Here is a 22675-nt window from a genome sequence, read left to right on the forward strand (position 1 = left end):
TATGTATGATGCCAAATAGTCAGCTTTGTGTGTCTTCAGGTTTCTCCTCCGAGGATTCAGCTGGCCATGCATGGACCTCTGTAGCTATCAATCATCTATTGTCAGTTTACCTTTTCTTTCTTTCTTTCTTCCTTCCTTCCTTTTTTTGTTTGTTTGTTTGTTTGTTTGTTTGGGCTAAGGGCTGCTGAGGCTGAGTGTGAGCATGGTGTTCGCCTAGCGTGGTTGGGATTACAGACGTATGTGATCCCACCATCCCATTTCAGGCAGTGCTGAGGGTGAAGCCCAAAGCCTCTGGTGTGCTAGTCCCCCTTCTGCCCATGAGCTACATCATTATCATGGCATTATCTTCAACTGTCACTAATAGTCATCTGTCATTTCTCTCTCTCTATATATATATATTAATCTTATATGCACAGATGAAACTCTTTCTGTACTGACCATGTGCATAGGCTTTCACCTTGTGAAAATCCCTTAAGCAACAGTATAACAACCATTTACAGGACACTTACACTGTATTCGCTATGGCTAGATATCCAGAGCCTACTTAGCATGCATGGGAGAATGTGGTAGGTTGCACGAAAAACACCTTGCCCTTTACATAGGGAATGTAAGCATCTGGTGAGGATCTGGGAACTGTGTGCTTCTCTCCTTGTTTCTAAAAGGCAGTTGTTGAAGGTAGTTAATACCAAAAAAAGAAAGGACAAAAAAAAGGCAAAAAAAAGACAAAGGCCAGTGGAGATGGTGCACACCTTTAATCGCAGCGCTCAACAGGCAGAAGCAGGCGTATCTTTGTGAGTTTGAGGCCAGCCTGGTCTACACAGTGAGTTCCAGGTCAACCGGGCTGTGTAGAGAGAACTTGCGAGCAAAATGTAAAGAAATAAGTAAAAGAAAGTGGTTAACACATACTGCCCAGAGATGTCGGGCTCTAAGGGTTTGGAGCGGGGTGCCTAACGGTTTAGAAAGGAGAGAGACTGGTCTTTTGCTTTCTCGGGATTGAACCCTGGCAGCCACGAGCTCATAACGCTGTAAGAAATTGTTCTTCATGGGCCATTTGTTGTGTGAAAATCAGTAATACTAAGTACTTATTAGCTAAGAGGAAAGACTTACCTCTGAAAATTGCCATGACCCATCTTTCTGCTCACTATTCATGTTATGTGGAATTTTTGTTTAAGAATAAAGCCCTGTTGTAAGTCATTCGGCTTTTCTTTTCTGAGACTCTCTATGTATATAGGCCTTTACTGTCGACATACATTTTAGACACAGATTATCAGTTTCTAGCAAAACTCCTGAGGGTTTATTTTTTTCTCCAATGGGAAGTGTGTTTTAATCTCTACATCCACTGAGGAGAATTGTAAACTGAGCAATATTGAGTCTCCATATTGTAATCTGCTGCTTCTCTGCCTTTATTTAGGTCTTATTTAATTTGTTTGGGCACTGCTTTGAAGGGACAGTTCTTGCACAACCTTGTTGATATTTCCCAAGCGTTTTAAATGCTTTTGATATTATGATATTTGTAAGTTTTTGTTGCAACTGTTTATTGCTAAATACACAAAATCTAATGGATTCTGTGTATTAAGTGGTTTACTACGGCACAAGTAAACTCACTTATCCTGGTATTTTCTTTTTATATTCCTAAGAAATTTCTAGAAGGACCATTGTGTCATTTGCAAATAGAAGCATTTTTATGTTTTTAACCTCCATGCCTTTTATTTTCCTCTCTTGCCTCATTGTATGTAGGCCATTACTACAGGGCAGCCAGCTTCTGCTCTCTGCTCTGTATAGTCAGGAACAATTAGGAAGGGCTAGCCTCAGCCCCACAGACTTTCATCCTTCTAACTTCAGTGTGTGTGGTGCTGGGGAGGTCATGCTTCTTGGGGTGTGCTTCCTTCTGGTAGGTTGCTCCATTGGGGTAGAGTGCCCATATGGGCTGCGGACCCAATGCTGGCCTCTTCTGCAGACTTGTGGGGTAACTTCGTGAGCTGGGAAGACGCAGGTTATGACCCGTCAGACCAGCGCAGGAGGGGCCACAGTGACGTTGGGAACTCCAGGACCCACCTGAGTTTGCGTAGGTGGCACCTGTGCCCCCCTCCTCTCCCTGTTGTTTCACTGATGTCCACGGCACTCACATCTGCCCAGAGCCTCCTCTGAACAGCCATTCTCTTCTTGAACTATATATTCCGTGGCTTCATCAAGAGCTTCCCGGGCAGGGGATCATACAGTGATCACTGAGTTCTGAGCTTTTATCTTCACATTTTTTTCTGACAAGGGACTAAGCTTAAAGGAGTAGAGTCTGGTGATGTGACTGAGGCCACACAGTGGTGGGTATGGTGCCCAGAGACATCAGTGAGCACCAGAGGGCAGAGCTAGCGTTCGGCATTCTTCGCCTGATTTGAGGTCTAGATGCAGCTACTCCGACCCCTGCATTACCTGGGAGGGCAGCGTTTGACAGAGTCAGCCTAGCTGCACACACCTATGGGGAGATTTTGGTAGAGCCAGCCTGGCTTCACCTATGGGGTGGATGTCTCTCCGGGTTGACCAGTCTCCAAGGAGGGCAGAGGACTGCAGTGGAGAGTAAAGCAACAGGGCCGCCAGGGTTTGTAGACACAAGGGGGCAGTAACAGTTGCTCCTCCTGTTAAATGAGACAGGGATGGGGCCCCCAACCGTGCTGCCTTTACATGTGGAGATGCTCTGAAGCTGCGGGTGCAGAAGCCACACACAGGGGCTCCATGCAGGGGGTTGACATTTGTTGTCTTTGAGCCATCAGTGAATGTTCCCGTGCTTGCTTGCTTCTGTTTAGTTTCTCTGTGGATGTCTATCAAGTGACAGCGGTGGAAGTCAGCAGCTGGCACTCTCTCTCCTTGTCCCTTCTCCTTCTGCCTCATCTAGCGAATGGAAGAGTCCTGTACCTATTCCCAGAGCCTGTGCTCACTCTTTGTCTTGGTGCCTCCTGTCGGGCTGAGAGTTCCAATCGGGCATCAAACTAGGAGGAGCAGAACACACAGACAACTCATCCTAGAGGCATTGACCCCATTTCACTGGTGAGGAGATGGAGGCCACTGTGTGGATTGAGGATGGGCCTCAGGCCCTCCTGTGCCTAGGCCAGATCCTTGTAGCTCTGCTGGCGGACAGACGTTGAAGGCACTTTCCCCGCTGTATCTGAGAAAGGCGTCTGATTCTCATTTGAGCCTGAAATTTTCATGCTTATGTTCACCTTAGTGTGAGCTATCATCTTCTGCCTAATATAGCACAACAGAAAGGAGAAGCAAGTTAATTATTTTTCAGGACAAGAGTCTCACAGCTGTACTTCTGGTGGTTTCAGAATACCGCGTGCCCTCTGGGTGCTGGCCAGCTGGAGTTAAACCTCCACTTGGTCCTTGCCCAGGAAGCTGGTCCCAGGAAGCCCAGAGGTACTTGTTTACAGCTGTCTCTCAGTGATGCTTGCCAGACTCTGTTCAGGAGGAACGTTTCCACTCCCATAGTTCCATCTTTTATTTGGGTGTTCAGGGGGACACACCTATAAATCACAACTACCTAGAACCCCAGGAGAAGAACTGTGGTGGTTTAAACGAGGCACACACTCTTCCCCACCGCACTCCATCCCACCCCAGCCATAGGCTCTGGTACTCAGCACTTGGTTCTCAGTTGGTGGTACTGTTTGGGAAGGTTTAGGTAGTACCTCCTCGCCGGAGGAAGTGCGTCACTGGGGGTAGGCTTCGAGATTAAAAGCCTCTCGCCACCTCCAGTTTTCTCTCTCCGGTTTGTACTTGTGGTTGAGGAAGAGAGCTCTCAGCTTCCTGTTCCTGCTACCCCCACCGTGATGGACTCTTATTTCCTTGGAATGTAAGCCCAAATAAATGCTTCCTTCTATAAGTTGCCTTGGTCATGGTGTCTTTTCATAGCAACAGAAAGTAATTGTCACAGGAGCTGTGTGATCCCACTGCAGAAGAGGAAGAGTTGATGAAATTTGATGAAACTGTGCAGTTGGGGAGGGAGGAGCTTCCCAGATTTTCTCGTTATTCGTGTTTGTTATTAAGACCATTTAGTATCCATGGAGAAATCCTTGCCTCAGTTTCCCCAAATATAATATGGTAACAATACTAATTTTCCAAGTCTGCAACAAAGTAGAAAAGTAAAAGGTCTGGAAAGCAGACAGAGTAAGATGTTTCTGCCATGAGTTTGTCAAACTGCTTTGTTGCAGTCCTTTTCCTGAACCTGAGAACGTCACCCCATGGAAAGAGAGATCAGATTTCATGCTGTGTCCAGCAGCTTAGGGAAGGGAATCAGGCTGAGGGGAACAAGAGGGGACCGGAGGCCTCCTTGTTTCTGGAGGCTCCCTTCCAGCATAGGAAGCTGGTCCTTGCGTGTTTCTGTGCCCAGATATGTGCAGTTGGAGTACTGCAAACCCCAATGGAACAAGAATGGCGCGCAGATGTCCCGGACCATCTGGGGAAGCCTGGAGACATGCAGCTGTGATGGGTCACAAGAGGCCTGGAAAGGTCCCAGTTCTGACTCATAGTCCGGAGCCTGGGGAGTGATTGCTTCCCTTCCATAGCGGGATGTGTGTGTGTGTATGTGTGTGTGTGTGTGTGTGTGTGTGCGTGCGCGCGCGCATATGCTCTTTATGTATGATTGCACAATTGTGTACACATGTGCGTATGCTCATATATGTTCATGTGAATGTAGGCATATGTATGGTAGCACATGTGTGTGCCTGAGTGAGCATGCATGTGCGTATGTATGATGCTTTAGTGCATTTTGTCTCCCTCTAACGCATACCTTGTTCCAGGCCTCAGCACAGGCCACCATCACTAAATTGTCTCCTCTTTGCTTTTGTCCTCAGGGCAGGAAGATCCCAACAGTCTGCGCCATAAATACAACTTTATTGCTGATGTGGTGGAGAAGATCGCTCCTGCCGTGGTTCACATTGAACTGTATCGCAAGTAAAGAGGCATTCCTGTCCCCTCGCTAAGAAATAACATCAGAGCTGCTTCTGAAGCACATTAAAGTGTCAGGGATGTCACTGGGTAGACTCTGTATTAGGAAAATTTCCCCATTTAGATCTATAATCTCGGCCCATTTAATGGCTTCTAGCTCTGAAGAGAATCCCAGGAAATAATTCTCTAAGTGGAATATTTTTGATGCATTCCAACAAGTAGCTTAATGTTATTTTTAAATCGCTAAAAACTTGCGAGATGTATGGGGGCTGCTCTTGCAGAGGCATGTACTTGTGTGTGTCAGTGAGGGTTTTGAGGTGTTCAAGCTCAACTAATGTCTGTTTCAGACTTCCTTTCTCGAAGAGGGAGGTGCCAGTGGCGAGTGGATCCGGATTTATCGTGTCTGAGGATGGACTGATTGTGACCAATGCTCACGTGGTGACCAACAAAAACAGGGTCAAGGTTGAGCTGAAGAATGGAGCAACCTATGAAGCTAAAATCAAGGATGTGGATGAAAAGGCAGACATCGCACTTATCAAAATTGACCACCAGGTGAGAAGCGACTGAGGCCAGAGTGCCACCCTGGCCTGCAGAGCCCAGCTGTCAGAGGTTAGACCTGGAGCTGGTGAGGACGTCAGGGCTCGATGGTACTGGGGAACGTTCAGGAACAACATAGAAGCCTCAGAGCCAAACAGGTCTCACCAAAGGTGCCTGGGCGGGAGGGGAAGGAATAGGGAAGCCCTTGGAAGAAGCTGGCTCTCAGATCAGAGGTTTTTAAGGTAGCATTGTATCATTACAAATCGACAGGCTGCAAAGAAGTGAATGGGTGTCTGGTGAGAATGGAAACCCCTGTCCCTGATGGTGAAGTACCAGTTACAAAGTTATGTTTGTCTCCACTGATGTGTCCTGGATTCTCCGAGGTCTAGGGGATAGGTTTTAAAACAGACTTTTAAAAATTATTTTAATTATGTGTTGTTTGTATGTGGGTATGGACATAGAGATATTGGATTCCCTGGGCTGGGGTTGCAGGGTTATTAAACCACGTGACACTGGGTCTCTGCAAAATCTGTGTGCTCTTAACCACTGAGTCATCTCTCCAGCTCCTCCTTAAGCTTTTTATACTCAAGGTTTTGGAAACCTTAAGACAAAATTAACATTTCTCCAGCTTGAGCCCCTTAACATCCTTACTTAATATGCTGCTATGCACATAGCCCCCTGAAAAGGGCTGGAATGCAATATCTGCCCAAATTATAATTTTCTATGAGCATGTAACTTAGAGGCAGGGCCAGGTTCAAGATGGAGACATAGTGAGAGTGAGCTCGGCTAGAGAAATGCTTACATGGAATTGCTTTGGGGGTTGTTGGAGTATATGTAGCTCAGGTTCTACTTCTAATCCTACCTGTTCTGGTGATTTTTTTGAGACAAAATCTCAAATTCTAGCTATCTTGGAACTTTGTAGACCACGCTGGCCTTGACCTCACAGATCTTCCTGGCTCCACCTCCCAAGTTCTGGGATTAAAGGCATGTACTACCATGCCCAGCAAAAATTGTTTCATTAAAGGAAAAGAAAGTAATTAAAAAAAAATTTGGTATCCTGTTTGCAGTCATTTTTGTTCAATGAAGTCTGTCTCTTTTTCTTTAAGGTCTCACGTAGTACAGGTTGCCTTCAAACACATTTTATAATGCTCAGGTGGCTTTGAACCTTGACTCCTCCACCTCCACCTTGCATATGAGAGGATTATGGGCCTGCATGATCAGGCTAGGTTTTTACATTATTGGGGCTAAAACCAGATACTGTGAGAGCTAGGCAAGCACTCTGCCAACTGAGCCACATCTCCCAGCCTTGGTGAGCAAAGACTTCATGCTTGAAACTAAATCCAGTTCTTACTGGATCACCGGCAAGAACTGCCACTCTGCCTCCTGTGGATCACATGATGATGTGTTCTCTGTTTGCACATGTGTCAGGACTGGAGTTTCTGCTTTCCGCCTGTCCTTGGAAATTTCTTCAGCTAGAGGGTGGAAGGGTGGGTGGGAATTTTGTGGTTGGTGCAGAAAAAGGCACCCGGTAGGGCGGGTAATGAAGTGTGGCATCTTCTCGTGAAGCTCTTGCTTGCTTCTCCTCTGACTGTTAGCTATGAAGCCAGCGAGGCGTGAAGTCCTACTGTGTGTTCCAGATGTTCAGTGTACTGCTGTCGAGGCAGTAGGATTCTGGGTCCTTCCATCCCTTTTAAAACAGCATCAGGCAGCCTTTAGGAAACCTCCCACACCCGGCCTATTCCTTACCTTCTCAGAGGCTGGGTGGCGAGGCGGTGGCTGCTGGCTGTGGTAGATGTTACAGGCTCTGCCCATGTAGGTGACTTTAGTGAGGTCACAGTTGTGTGCTATTTCTGCTAAGTTACTGTTGAATTCCTCTCAGCGGCTCATCTTTCTAAATGTGTTTATTGGTACCAAGGCGGTTGGGCCAGGCCCTGCTGCCTTCCTGTCTAACCACTCTAGTGTACGGGGTTTCTGGCTTATTCCCGTTTTATAAAAGAAGGAAGACGGCTCAGTGACCGCACCTGTGCCTTATCACCCCTAGCCTTCTCGGAGCCAGGCTGCAGATTCCAGATACCCAACTCCATAGTTATTACCGTAAGGACAGAGCCTGGCCTTTACGTGGGATGGAGTAGCTCAACTTTAAATAGCCCACAGAAAGGTTGGCACATCCCCATTTAGGAGTGCTGCTGGGAAGGTGTCTGGAATGTGGTGGTAGCACCGGAAGGAGGTTGGCCAGAATAGCACAGCCAGTGGCCACATGTAGGACCTTGGGACTCGCTGAGTTTATGAAAGGCAGATAGCACTGGGGGCCTCCTGGCCATCTGCAGGCAGGGCTCTCGCCTGTGCGGTGTGTGAGCTGTCTCCTCAAGTAATTTCATGTTTGGAATGCATGGGCCCATGCCATGTGACTGCTTCCAGCCCAGGGATATTCTTTTCTGATTTTGAGCCAATGTGGAGACAGGAGCCTCGTGTCACCTCTGGCATGTCCAGGCAAAACGTCAAAGCTCTCAACAGAGATGCTGTGTGAAGGGTTTCAGGCAAACCCTGGGAGTCTAGCTCTCTAGCTAGAAGCCTGCTATTTGATCTGTGCTGCCCCCCTCCCCAAGGATGTCTGGAAATGTAAAATTGAACTCATGTAGCTTTTGAAAATGGAATTGGAAATGAGAGGCTATTGCATTGCAGACACCTGCCCACATGAAAGCCTGATTTCAGCTGACTAACCTGCCCCCTCCCCTTTTCTGTTTGTCCCTGTTCTGATGAAAGTTAATTTGTGGGGAGAGTCTGGCTTGTGACAAAGCTTGATTTGGAAGGAACTAGCCACCCAGGTGAATTGCCTTCCAGCAGAATTTATCCCTTAGCCTGTGATGTGAGCAAGGTGTGGTAGGATGTGGATGGGAGAGGGGCTTGCCTAGTGTGTCCTCATTTTAGGGGCAACAACAAAGAAACAGGTCAGGGAAGGTCAGAGAAGATAGACTAGGATTGTGGTTGTGGTGCTGCATACCTCTAGTCCCAGCATTTGAGGGAGGGAGGGAAGATGTGAAGTCAGGAAGATTGGGAGTTTAAGGACAGCCTCTCCTCAACAAGTTCCAGGTCAACCTTGGCTTCAGGCAGGGAAATCATCCTCAAGGGCACTTTGTCATGTGAGACTATGATTGGGCCTCCCCAGAGCCATATAAGAACAGCGCGATGAATGTAGTGTGGGACCACAACCACATCCTCAAGCCCAGTGACTAATTCAGGCACTGGTCGTCTGGGCTCAGATTCTCATCAGCATCATGAGTTTGCTTGAAGGGTTGTCTGTGACTCACACTGAAATTGCCCTATTTGAACATGTCTTTCATGAAATGGAAGGTGCAGTGGACATCTGATGTCATTGTCCTCTTGATATATATCTCCCCACACACCTCCCCCCCCCCCAGAGTACCAGCCATCTTTTTTGGGGGGTGGATCTTTATCTCCACCATTGGACAGCCTGGGTGGTGCTTCAGTCCCTCAAGGCCCAAGTAGTATAAGCACATGCTGCCCCTTAAAACTGCAAACTGTTGATGGCTGCTGCTCACAGAAAGGTCACAGTGTGTAGGCCACTGCTGCTACAGAGTGGGCCCTTCCCAGGCTCCTCTGCTTCCTCCTGCTCACTCCCTCCTCACATCTCTAAGGGCTTGAAGCTGCTTGACTTGCAGTTGGCTACAGAGGTTTCTGGGCTTGTGACCAAAAGACTCTCTTTTGTTTCTGTCTGCTGAGCAGACACTCTTGGGCCTTCACTCTGCTTGCTGCGTTTTGAGACCCTAAAGAACTTAGTGAGAAAGGCTCACATGAGGCGGCCCACTGTGAAGGAGAGAGGGTGACCCCTGGGGGGTCTTCCTTCTGGTCTCATGGGATGCTCCTGTCCCAGAGCTGACACTGAGGGTCTGCAGTGGGATCAGTGTTGGTCTGGAGGTAGGGGGGGTGGGGATCACACATGTAAACATTTTTAATGGAAAGCAGCTTTGAGGGCAAACTAGTTCAGCTTGGAGAACAAACTACTTCCAAATGTGTTTTTACACTCGCCACTGGCCCTGTGTGTGGAATATTTTTAACTTTAACCCAAAGGCAGTTTTTTGTCTTTTTTTTTTTTTTCTTTTTCCTGAGCCGATTAAGAAAAAGAATAGAGCTGTGAGAGATGGAGGGAAATGTAAAACTCAAACCTATCAGGTGCCTTTAGTCTGGAGAAGGGGCTTGGGAGAAATGAGGGGAAGTGTTAAGAAGACAGAAGGGAAGTTTTGTCACCCAGCTGTTTTTCCAGCTGTACTGATCCCTTCAGATGCTGTCCCACCCGTTCTATGTAAACCCTCCTTCAGAGCAGCCGTTCTCAGCCTGTGGGTCGAAACCCCTTGGGAAGTCACATACCAGACATTTCCATCAGGATTCATAACAGTAGCAAAAGTTACAGTCATGAAGTAGCAACAGAATTTTATGGTTGGAGGTCATCACAACATGAGGAACTGTGTTGAAGGGTTGTAGCATTGGGAAGGTTGAGGACCACTGTTTCAGAGTGTCCTGAAGCCCTTCCTGGGACCACTGACTTGATCTGGAGCCCCTTCCTTCATCCTCCTCCTCCTCAACATCTCTGCACAGCTCCCTGGGGCTTAGAGCATCCCCACCTTCTGGTTGTCCCTCACCCTGCTTTAGCCTCAGGGGATGTCCCTTGCCTGACTTACTGCAGAAAGTAGTTCTTTACATCTGAGTCCCCTCAACCTCCTCCCACCAAGACTCAAGACTCCATACATTCTGTATTTGCTCTCCTTCCTCATTTAAATAGAAATCTGTCACTATTTATAATTGTTTAATTTTCCATCATTTTTTGGGTGTGTATGTTTTAGTAGGTTGCTCAGAACCGCCTCAAGCTGCTAGGCTCAAGTGATCTTCCTGTTTCAGCTTCCCAAATAACTAGTATTTCAGGCATGTGACCCTGTACCTAGCTTCACTTGATTTTGATTTGTCTCTCCCTGTCTCTCTGCATCTCTCTCCTGTCTCTGTCTGTCTGTCTTTCTCTCTGCGTGTGTTTAGGTCACAGCTGCTCCCAATCTTACTCTTTGAGGAATGGTCTCTTGGCAAACCTGGAAGCTTATTGATTTGGTTAGATTGGTGGATCAGCAAACTCCAAGGATCCTCTTAGCTCTACCTCCCCCGTGCTGGGATCACAGGTGTGTGCCTCTGTGCCCAGCTGTTTTTGTGGGTTCAGAGGATCAAACTCAGGGGCTCATGCTTGCACAGCAAGCACTTTACTGACCAAGCCATCTCCCCAGCCCTTCATTTGTTTTCAGACTCAACATTGCTCTGCTTGTGCATGAAGGACACGTTTCATTTGGCCTTCAGGTCAGGTCATGGGTGTTGGACCAGCCGTGCTGGCTAGCCTTATGTCAAGCTGACACAGCTAGAGTTATCTGGAAGGAGGGAATCTTAATTGAGAAAAATGTCTCCATAATATCCAGCTGTAAGGCATTATCTTAATTAGTTACTGATGGAGGAGGGACCAGCCTATTGTGGGTGGGGTCGTCTTCAGGCTGACGTGGTAGCCTGGTGTTCTATAAGAAAGCAGGCTGAGCAGGCCACCAGGAGCAAGCCCGTGAGCAGTGTCTCTCCATGGGCTCTGCATCAGCTCCTGCTTCCAGGTTCCTGTCCTGGCTTCCTTCGATGATGAACAGTGATGTGCGGGTGTAAGCAAAATAAGCTTTTTTTCTTCCCCACTTGCCTTTTTGCTCATGGTATAGACCACAGCTTTGCTAATGGAGACAAAAGCATCTGCTTAGAGATTAGCCAGGCCCACAGCTCCCTAGTGTGATGGATGAAGAGAGACACCATGGCTAGTACCTGGCTCTTCTGAACCAGTTTCAGATAAGAGGACTGTGCAGCCCGCTGGCTTCGCACTCTTGCCACCCACTTCTGGCTTTGGTCAGATATAGCCTGAGCCAGGGCTACACTCAGCCTGTGGTCTTGGAACCTCAAGAGTGTTGATGAGGCAGTAAGACTTCCTTTGGGTTCTTTTCCCTGACGCCAACCACCAGGTAAATATTTGGATACAGGCTTGAGGTGGTTTTCTTCCTCTCCTCAGGCCTACAACGTGCCTGGCCTCCTTTGGCCCACCAGTCCCACAGACCTGTTTGAAGTGGCTGAGTCATAGCCTCTGGGTACTGTTAGGTTGTTTTGTATTTTTTTTTTTTTTTTTTTTTTTTTTTTACCAAGGGTCCTCTTACTGCTGAGCCTGCTGACAGGATCTGAATGCTGACGCTTTATCATGGAGTTCAGAGCAGGGTCACTTGGGGGAAGGAGGTGTGTTGACTAGGGCTTTCATATCAATGATTTGGCCCAATATGTAGAGTTGGCCTCTGGTTGTCTGAGAGAGGAAGGCCCAGGTGGCTGCTTGGGATGAGGCAGGAACCAGGGAGGCGGGGCAGCTCGGAGCTGGGTGTGACTCATGCTGGTTCTCCTCAGACAACCTGACTGTCTGAGAATGCTGACTGAGCTCCTGGTCTTCTTCAGAAGCAAATCAGATAACCAAAAGCCTGTGAGTCTCTGAATGTTGTCCCTCTTCCTGAGCCTGGAGTAGGCACACAGTGCCCCAAACCTTCCTATCTGGCTTTTGTGTGTGTCCATTTTGGATGCTTCTCTGTGCTTCCTGCTGCTGCTCTTTGTGTGGTCGTCTCTCCCAGATCTTGGAGGGCTTCTGCTGCAGTTGTCAGAGATGCTGCAGATCCTGTTGACAAAGCTCCTATTACCAGATTGATTTTTACCTTCTTTCGGGGGATATGTGCATGAATATTTTATGAGGGAAGAAGTACAGACAGGGATGTGGAAGGTGGCTTTTATGCTGCAGTGACAGTCCTCTGTCCAGAAGTGAATGGCTGCATGGCTCCTAATTGTACTTCATTTTGGCATGTGAAAATATTTCACTTTCCCAAACCCAGAACTGGAGCCCTGTGTGTTCTCTGGCCCTGTTTCAAGAACTTCGTTGATGGTGGAGGAAATTCTTTGGCTCCATTTTTCTCTTAATATGGCAGTGCCTTTTTTTGCTTTGGCACTCTTTGCAGGGAATTAGAGGGAGAATATTGTGGTTCAGGCAAAGCAAGTCTCAGGTCACTGGGAATGTTTCCTGTCCTTCTCTTCTAGGGGAGACGTACTGGGGTCTGTTGCACTGTTGTGAGCATGTTTGTGTTAGAGTCTACATTCGCTGTCTGCAGCATCTAGTCCATGCCTGACCCCCATCTGTTTTTGTAAGTAAAGTTTTATCAGAACACAGCCATAAGCCAGAAGCGGTGGCACATGCCTGTGATCCCAGCGCTCAGGGAGGCAGAGGCAGGTGGGTCTCTGTGAGTTCAAGGCCAGCCTGGTCTACAGAGTGAGTCCAGGACAGCCAAGGCTACACAGAGAAACCCTGTCTCAAACAAACAAACAAACAAACAAACAAACAAACAAACAAACCCAGAACATAGCCATGCCTGTTCATTTGTCTAGTCGGTGGCTGCTTTCATTCTGTACCAAAGGAGTTCCATACTTGGCCTGGAGACCATATGGTAAGGGAAGCTAGACATATTTGCTTTCCAGTGCTCCGCAGTGAGACTTTGCCAACACTGGTAACAGAATCCTTATTCTGAGAGAACAGGAAGTGTCTGGGAAGAACATGCACCAAGCTAACTGAAACACCAAGGGACCAAAAAAATACAGTGAGGCTGACTCCATTTGTCTTTCTTTCGGGCGTTTGCCTCTGTGAAAATGAGGCTTTGGTTTTGCCAGACTGAGCAGAGAGAGGTGTTAGTCCATCCATTTCTCTGTGGTGCTGGTGAATAGGAATTGGCTAGAATTATAAGCTATTTTATGTTACTCTCCGGCTTTAAGCTCTTTGGGGGTCCCTTTTCATTGGCTGGTGTCATTTGTCATATTGAACACCCGTGTTGGCCAGATGCTGTTAGGTCTGCGTATGCAGCAATCATGGGCACAAGCTGTGGAGCTCAAGATTAGTGTGGGAGACCAGAGTGCAGTGGAGTGAAGGAGACAAAGGGAAGAATCTGCTGGAGGCTGAAAGGCTTCCGTATATGGTGTAGATGGGGAGCTTATCTGCAGAAGGAATGGTGCAGGTGAGATGGGAAACCTTGAGCTAGCTGTGGGACAGGTAGGAGATGATGGGCAAAGCTTAGTTCTCCTTTTCTGCCCAGCCTGGAGGATTTGCATCATGGACCATGTGCAAACAGGCATTTTCCAGTGAGTTTTTGATAACTTCTAGAACACAAGGCCAGCTGTTATCTTTTTGTATTGTCTGTTTCTTACTGGCTTGGTTAGTTGGCTTTCCTGCTCTTCTTCTGGGAATATCCAAGGCCGTTCTATGTAGTCAATTTCCTAAAAGGCTCAAAATGAAAAGAGTTCTTAATTATTTGGACATAGGACACAGTTTCCCTTAACTGGTTTTTGAATCTCCCAGAAATCTCTGTATGGTAAGGGAGAGTTAAGACATTGTGGTGGATTGAGGACTGACTGTTCTAATAAAAACATTAATTGACAAGACACTTGTGAAACATGACACTGAAATCTTACAGCAGGAACACTTTATAAATAATGGCAAGCCACGGCATTTCAGGTCAGTCACCATGGCCGAAACGCTAGGCCTTAGCTAATATGACTGTTGCCTACCCCCTCCACGTCCTTTCTAAGAGCCTAACGGATCTTCTAAAGGTTGTTTGTTGATTGTTTTTTCTAAATATTTATTGAGCATCTGCCATGACTGGACACAGAAGCAGCAGCCATACCGAGGTCGGTGGTCAAAGGGGTTGATGTATCGGGAAGACTTGACCAACATCCTGTTTCTTCTCCTGTGGATATTTAAAATAGCAAACTTTTCTTCATGTATGTCACGGGAGACTAAATATTATGGTGGTAAACGGTGAGGAGGAAGGAGCTTGCATTTTATTGTTTACATTCTTTCTCTTCCTTTGCACCCTGCATTCTCTTTCTCCTCCTGCCTCTCTCCATCACTCTCTTTTTCCATCTCCCTTCCAACCAACTTCTCGTCTGTCCTACATCCTTAGACACCAGTAACATGTCAGATGGAAAAGTGAATGCTGGTGACACAGTGACACAGTCCCCTGAGCCTGGATACATTGGTGGTCCCAGTACCCATGTAAGCGATCCCTCCGGCCCTGACTTCTCAGCTCCTTGGTCTCATCCCTCCATTCAGCACAGCCACCTTTGACTCTGTCAAGGTTATGCCCTTGACCTGGCCATCATTCATAGCCTTTTTTTTTTTCTTTTAATTTAAATTCAAAGCACCTCATTCTTAGTCCACTTGGCAGATGACTCTGTGGGCACGTGACCTGTGCATTTATAAGCCCTGGGCTCAGAAAGGTCCTATGCTCTGAGGCCACTGTTCCGATTTGATCTTTGAATTTGTGTCTTGTCCTAGACACAAATTCAAAGGGACAATGGGACAATGGTGAATGCTCAGTGGGCTTGGAGCCTTGGCCAAGGTGATTCTTTTTCCTCCTTCCTTCTCAGGATAGCTCCTGGACTTCCCAGTACCTTGCTACAGAGACCTCTGACCCTGCCTCCTCTCTTCTTTGTGTAGTGTTTGTAACTATATCCCATGCCTGGAAGACGTCTGGAAGAGGCATGGGCATTGGAGTTACTGTCACAGATTTAGGGAAGGGAATTATACAGGGCTTGGAGTGACAGACTAATGGTATGTTCTATGGGTCACCGGGCAAAGAAAGCTTCTACTCTGATCCAGGTACCCAACATATCCCACCACACAGGTGGTAATGCCAAAGCCCTTGAAGTCATCCATAATTCATGGGTTGGGCCTTGGGAAGAAGAGATGCCAGGCTTTACTTCCCTACCCCAGTTGGTTCAGCATACAAGCTGGGTGGCAGAGTGCTGGGTTGTGGGGCCAGTTGGGTTGTCTGCATGTGCCAAGAATTTCTTTGTTCTTCAAGGACCAAAGCAAATACAAATCATCCTTTGAACAAGGCGCCATGTTTTATTTCACATTTCCCTACAAGTGCAGTACCTGATCCTCAGCAAGGCTTTGGTCTGCCTGGTCCACAGTCTGTGGTTCCACCACCCTTGCTGGTCACGTGCTGTGTTTCTCCTCACCCAGGCTGAACACTCTCCCCTCTCCTTTAGGCAGGTTCTTAGATTCTATCACCCCCCTTCCCCAAGCCCCATCTGCTTTCCTCTTTCTGGGGTTGATTGTATAGTTCCCTCCACTGCATGGTTTTAAAGAAAACGAAAGGTTGACATAACTATTTCCAGAAGGCATGTGGAATCACTCAGTTGAGTTGCAGCCAGTGGCTGCAACATTAGCCTTTGAAGAAAACTTCAGCCAACGTGAGGCCCAGCCTGAAAGCCCCGTCCCTAAACAGGAGTGTGCCGGGCAGCCGGCAGACACAGTGAACTGCAGACTCAGCAACAAAAATATTTTTGCAACTGAGGAACCTGTTGTACTTTTCAAAGGAGAGAAAGAAATGACTGACTTGGCTTATTAAGTTAAAAAAAAATTGGCAACTTTCCTTTCATTTTGACTTCATTGGTTTGTTTTTATTGCTCTTCTCTTTAAGCTTCAGGGAATGAGGTGAGTGCCTGGGCTCAGCAGCTGAGCTAGTGAAGGGACCTGGCTTTTTGCTGACCTTTCTGGAGGATGGCTGGTTCAATTCCAGACATCTCTCCTCATGTTGCTTTGGAAGTCTGCAGCGATCTTGAGGCCTCATTGGGAGTTGTATGCAATTTAAGTCCCCCATTACCTTTCTCACTTTACTCATTTAACTACTGCTAATGGAATTTTCAGCAACAGCCACATCTGGAAAGAGCCTTTATCAGCACAACTGACGAGACTCAGCTCCCTTATTGTTGGAGGAGGTAAAAATAAGATCCAGAGAAATCAAGCAAGTAATAGACTGAGTTAATATTGGACCCAGGGCCAGGGAGGTGGCTCAGTGGGTAAAGGTGCTTGTGTAAGCCTGATGAGCTGAGTGATTCCAGAGCCCATGTCAAGGTGGAAGGAGAGAACTGACTCCACCACATTGTCCTCTGACCAACATATATGTGGTGTGACACATAATAATAATAATAATAATAAATTAAAAAAATTTAAAAATACTTAGCCCCCCAAAAAAGCACTCAGCCCAAACCCCACTTCTCCTGTGAGCATGGAACACAGCGGAAACAGGTGTGTGTATGAGCATGTCTTGCCTAATCTTTTCTCTGGCACCAGCTTGTTTGATGTTGGTGCTGGAGCCCAAATGGTTTGAATGAAAAAGGCTTTCATAGGCTCATAGGGAGTGTCACTATCAGAGATGTAGAGTAGGTGTGGCCTTTTTGGAGGAAGTGTGTCACAGGGAGTGGGCCTTGAGGTTTTAGAGGCTCCAGTCAAGCCCAGTGTCACTCTCTCTCCCCGTCTGCGGCCAGTGGATCAAGAAGAAGAACTCTCAGCTACCTCTGCGGCATCATGTGTACCTCCATGCCAATATGCTCCCCCTGAGGATGATAATGGACGAAATCATTGAACTGTAAGCCTTTGTAAGAGTTGCCATGGTCATGGCATCTCTTCACAGCAATGGAAACCCTAACTCAGACATACCTTGTCTCCGATATCTCTTGCTTCTGCCACAGCCCTGCATATAATTATCCAGGCTAACTGGTCCATGAACTGCTGCCTGTATCTCCTGTTTCTGTCTACCATCTCAAGTAGGAGTGCTGGGATTACAGATGCATGGCACCACAGGCGGCTTTTTATGAGGCTTCCTGGCTGAGCCATCTCTTTCCCTAGTCACTCTCTTAACTTTGAGGATACCGTTCAGCATCAGGCGGTGCCCTGATTATATGTCTCCCTCTTTCATAGCCATCTTCTGTGCTGGCCTCTTGGGCTGCTTTTTCTCTCCAGCCTGGTGAGAACTCACTGTGTAACATCCCTCAACCTAGGAGGACTTGAGTTTTGGCCTAGTGCAAGCTGCTGGCCCTCTTGGTCAAGGCTGAGGGCTCCTTGGCTTTATGATATGGTGCCTCAGAGCTGTTTTTCCATCTCATGACTGTAGTATGTCCACAATTTGCATTTTCACGTCTCCCCAACAGGAACTGTGGGTCCCTTCCTTCCTCTTTGCTTTTGCGATTATCAGAATGGATGCTTGTCCTGTTTACTTCTTAGGGGAGCTTTGGGTTGCGAGATGGGGGGTGTGTGTGTGGGAAGTGGCTGTTGGGAGAAGAGTTGGTCTTTTGGATGGCCTGTGGCTGGTGCTGCTTCAAAGGGAGCCCCAGACAGAATGTCTGCAGCCAGGAGCCTGGAGACAGCTTTGATGTGGGCACATGAAGCAGCCTGCGGACAGAGCAGGGACCCTGAAGTGTGGCAGGACGCCTGTAGGTCAAGGCTGCAGCACGGCTGTGCCTTCCAGCCATGTATATATATTTCATCTCCTCTGTCCCCCCAAGAGTGTGGCTGTCTAGACAGGGGTAGAATTAAAAGCTCAATTACGGAGCAGGAATTTGGCCAGTGAAGGCATAGCTACCGAGCAGACAGGCCTGGGTGAGGATTGTGGCTGAGAAAGAGCCCCATTTGGACCTGAATAAGGCTAATGAGCCTGAGGCTCATAGCTAGCCAGCACCTGCAGGGAGCAAGGGCCAAAAGGGCCCCTGAAGGCAGCTTGACCTCATGGAGCTATAAATCTGGCCTGTCTGCCATCTTGGCACCACCTTACTCTCCCTTGCAGAGATTCTGCCTATAACTAAATTAGAATTCCTGCCTTATGGGGATGGAGGCCCGAGGCTGGTTTTCCAGATTCACCAGGCTTCGAATGGCAGAGAGAAGCGCCTCCATCTTGAGCCTTGGTTTCCATATCTGTAAAATGGTATGTAGGGGTGTTGTACCCCCAGCTCATCAGGGTGCCCTGAAACACTTTGCCACCTGGCAGGGAAAGGTTTGTTCCTTTCATATAAATTGAGGACTTAGACTGTGACATCCCTCTCCTTACCCTGTCATTACACGTCTGCTTGTTTAGCTTTTGTGTTCATAATCACCCTTCATGATTTGCAACAGGTGTTTAAGAAGGCAAGATCATTGGCACTGCCTACCTGGGCAGGTGGACAGGGTGGTCACATGGGCATCTCTGTAGCTTCTCATCGTGGGTTTCCCCCTTGCCCAAATCCATGATTATTTTGGTGACAGTGGGTGAGACCATTGTTCTTGGAGCACTGGCATGCCCTTCCAGTGCTCTAACCGTAGAGGCCTCTATCTCCTGCCATTGTAGAGGGCCCTGCCATTTGTCTGCACAGCTTCCCCAAAAACATTTGCTTCTTTCCCAGCAGCCTCTGTGCCTGAGGTCAGGCTTAGGACAGAAGCTCTAGACAGGGTTGTCATTAGGTCCCTGTTGTCTAAGGGCCCTGAGACTTAAAGCCTGCATCTGGCTTTGCTCCTAGCAAGCAGAGGCAGTGGCTGGGGAGTAGTACCAGCCAAATGCTGATAAAGATCCTCCCACAGTGGATCTTACCTCAGACTTGAGGTAGTCCCCACTGTGTAACTGGGCCCACTATTCCAAGTCTAAGCTTGACTCTCCCTGTGTAGCTCTGCTTTCTCGGATATCCAGGCTGACTCGCTGCAGGATCTGGCCAGTCCTCTTGCCTTCCCTTCACAGTAATCCCTGAAGCTTCAAAGACAGGACTTATAGCCAGCCTCAGGCCCCCAAGGAATGGTACTGTCCTGGTGGGCCTCCTCCAGTGTGGCCGAGCACCTAGCAGCAGCCAGACTTTGCCCCACCCGGCCGTGATTGCTGAGGTCATTTTTGGCAGAGCTTGCTGGCCGGGACTGTTGGCGCCCACCCAGAGTAAACACATCGCGCTGAGTTTGCTACGTGCCATTGGATGCTGAGTGGGTCTGTGCAGGGAATGCCATAGGCTCTGGCCTCAGGTGACCTTAAAGTGAAAGGGTCATAGCCTGTGTCTGGGAAGGTGACATACGCTGGCTAATCACAGCACAGTTGCTGGAATCCTTCGTTGAATTTTCGGAGATTTGAATAGTGAATAGTGAATAGCTGACGCTTGGCTGATAAGCCAGCTAAGCAGGCTGTTTCCAGAGAGCCATTCAGGCTCCTAGTTCAGACCCATGATATTGGTGGACCGTCTTATTCCCGTTTCTCAGAGGTAGGTAGGCTCATGCCGAATTTCAGTGGCAGCCTGGCCCCAGCCTGTGCCAAAGATGGCTGGTGCTCGGTGGGGCTGTGGGGCTTCTCAGGCTCCTGGCTGGTGAGAGTTTGCACTCTGTCTTCTACATGAGTTTTCTTAGCCAGTATTGGCCTTACTGGCTGTGTGTGTATAGATGTCATGGTTCTGTGGGGTAGATGAGTCCAGTTCTATCTCAAGTCACCCAGGTCCTGGAGCCTCCCTTGTCTCCTAAACAATTGCCCCAGCTAATCAGCGGCTCAGTTCTCTTTTCAGAGGGGATAGGAAATGCTAAAGTCACTGGTCTCTACCTATCGTACCTCTACCCACACAAGAGCCTTTTTTTTTTTTTTTTTTTAGCTTATTGTTTATCAAGGTGAATGAATTTAAAGAGTTTCTCTTGGCAGGCAGCCAGGACTAGCTCTTTATTGGACTCCATGAGCAATGCATACAGAACTCAGGATTGGTGGGCTATGTAGGAGGAAGAAAGCAGAGCCTGGGGGCCGTGCTAGTGAAGGAAGGCAGCCTCCAGCCACTTTCCCCAGCCCATCAACCTTCCCTGCCTTCAGAGGGTCCTATTTTGTTATGAGGAGTTATTTAGGGCTCTTGACTCGCCCAGTATCTAGAAGGCATGGGAGATGGGATTTCTTCAGCTGTATCCTCAGCCTGCCTAAGCTGGGAGCAGAGGTAGTGATGGGGTCTTCCCAGGGCGGGCAGGAGAGACAGTCCATCACCTGGGTCCTGGGCTGGGTGCTGCCAGCTCCTCTGCTCATCTTTGTGACTCACCACCACTGGGTGCACCAGGGAGTCAGTGTGAGTCCCTGCCCTCAGGGTTCCCCACATCCCAGGCCTCAGGAAGGCTATGCATGTAGGAAAGTAGACCCGAGGTTCCTCTCTTCCCCTGAGGCGCATGGGCTCAGGATGCCTTGTCTGGGCCTTTAATCTCTAAGTCTTAAACCTAGGTCATCTCCCCTTGTCATCTGTCCAGTTGCACAAATAGTTCCAAGATGTGAGGCCTAGTCTGTCACCTTTTCCCATTTTCCTTGACACAGGTGTTTTCTGTTTCATTGACTTGCTAATGACCTGTGCTGCGTGGATTATGGCAGGGGCTTGGCCCTCAGAAGAGGAGTGTCTGCCCCAAGCTCAGCCCCTAAATACCAGGACTCCTCTGGGTCACCTGTATTTGTATGCTCCAACTTGCTAAGCTGCAGTGCACCAGCGCCGGCCTTTGTGCTTACAGGGAAAGCTGCCAGTCTTGCTGCTGGGCCGCTCCTCAGAGCTTCGACCAGGAGAGTTTGTGGTCGCCATCGGAAGCCCCTTTTCCCTTCAAAACACAGTCACCACTGGGATCGTCAGTACCACCCAGCGAGGCGGCAAAGAGCTGGGGCTCCGGAACTCCGATATGGACTACATTCAGACAGATGCCATCATCAACGTGAGCCTTCCACTCCCTCTACTTACTGGGGTGGGGACAAGGTCTTGCTAGGAAGCTGGCTTGCAGTCTGCATGAATTCCTGTAACTAGAATAAACCGTGTGGAGAGTAGTCCTAGTGGGATGCTTGTGCGTATGTGTGTTGAAGCTGCACAGAGTTGAACTCTGGTGTCTTGAAGCAAGTGGGTGGTCAGTCTCATCTGAGGAGGAGGTGAAAGTGGGGTTAGGTGTTCACAGTGGGCTCGGGACTAAATCATCTAACTATGACATATCCTAACTACTACACGTCCCAAGCTTAGTGAAAATTGTCAAGATCCTTTTTCTTAGTCAAATATTAGGTGAGCAGAGACAAAGCCTGGGGAAGCTCCCTGGCGGCTGCTTTGGCACAGTGCTTTGAAACCTGTGGGGCAGAGACACTGATTGGGGGTGATAGGATACAGACCTGACCATTTTTCCCTTTCTGTTCCGTTTCAGTATGGAAACTCTGGAGGCCCCTTAGTAAACCTGGTAAGGCCTTTCAGTACCTATGCCATGTTTGTTTCGACTGTGGGTGTGCTGTTTTCTCTGCTTTCTCTTTGGACACGAGCTTGTCAGAACATGTGATTAACTTTATAGTGAGCTGTGAGTGAATGTTCTGTGCTCTTGCCCCTTACCCCACCAGCCCTTTCTAGACGCAGTAAGGCCAGAGGACACTCTTGTGTTTCCAGCCACAGGTGGATGCCATGGAGCTCAAGCCCAGTCAGGAAGGGGATGTAACGTCCCTGAAGTGCTGCCAGCTGCGGAAAGGTGCCATCAGCCTTGAGGGTGGCTGAGTGGAGATGAGCTGGCCTGGCTCGTCTCCATGCCGGAACCCTCCCTGAATGCCTGTGGGTGTGACGGGAACCACCTGTTTGCTTACAGATGTCTCACTTAGCCTAGACTTTAATACTTCAGCATAAAATCCAAGGCTTCAGGTCACAGAATGCCAGAGGTTGGGGGCTGTTTAAGAGAGTGGAAAATCAAGGCCACCCAACAATACTTCCTGCTGGGTTCCCTGGTGTCAGGAACTGGCGTGTATGGAGTATACGAGGAGCGGTTTATACTGAAAGTTCTTTTTGTCAGCATGGCATTAGTTCACCAGAAACTTCTCAGGGAAGAGCCACATCCTCACTTGTCCCTGTGCCTGCCATACCCTTGGGGTAGCTGTTGGGAGTAAGGCCTGTGGGCCCAATTCAGCATCTTCAGTCACCTCAAGATCATAGGAAACAGGAGGGGAAGAAGGAGCAAATAGTCACCTTAGCAGCTCAGAGACTCTGGAGACATCCTTCCAGAAAAGAGAGAATATTGTGGATTTCGAAATCATCTGCATGTATAGCAAGATAACCCTGCCTGGAGCCTGTGTCACTCCTTCTGCAGCTGAGTGTGGCTGGCAGGACACAAGTACCCAAATGTCTATCCCTCTGCCATCTGCAGGCCTCCTTGCAGTCTGCCGTCTTCCTGAGTCTCAGACATAGCCCAACTACTTCTCCCTGCTGCCCATGTGTCTGCGTATGTGAGCGTTTGTGTGTATATGGCCGTGTGTGTGTGTGTGTGTGTGTGTGTGTGTGTGTGTGTGTGTGTGTG

At 48.3% G+C, this 22675-nt stretch overlaps 1 protein-coding gene across 1 annotated transcript in view; it reads left to right on the forward strand.

Annotated features, from left to right (window-relative positions):
- Htra1 (HtrA serine peptidase 1) overlaps positions 1 to 22675 on the forward strand; it is a 47233-nt gene that overhangs the window by 19657 nt on the left and 4901 nt on the right. Inside the window, exons 2-5 of the mRNA XM_055608971.1 lie at positions 4842 to 4941; positions 5283 to 5487; positions 20882 to 21076; positions 21548 to 21580. Of these exons, the coding sequence (XP_055464946.1) occupies positions 4842 to 4941; positions 5283 to 5487; positions 20882 to 21076; positions 21548 to 21580 (533 nt within the window). The remainder of the gene's footprint in view (positions 1 to 4841; positions 4942 to 5282; positions 5488 to 20881; positions 21077 to 21547; positions 21581 to 22675) is intronic.

Source organism: Psammomys obesus, unplaced genomic scaffold, assembly GCF_907164565.1.
Source record: "Psammomys obesus unplaced genomic scaffold, mPsaObe1.curated_primary_1811, whole genome shotgun sequence".
Taxonomy (NCBI): Eukaryota; Metazoa; Chordata; class Mammalia; order Rodentia; family Muridae; genus Psammomys; species Psammomys obesus.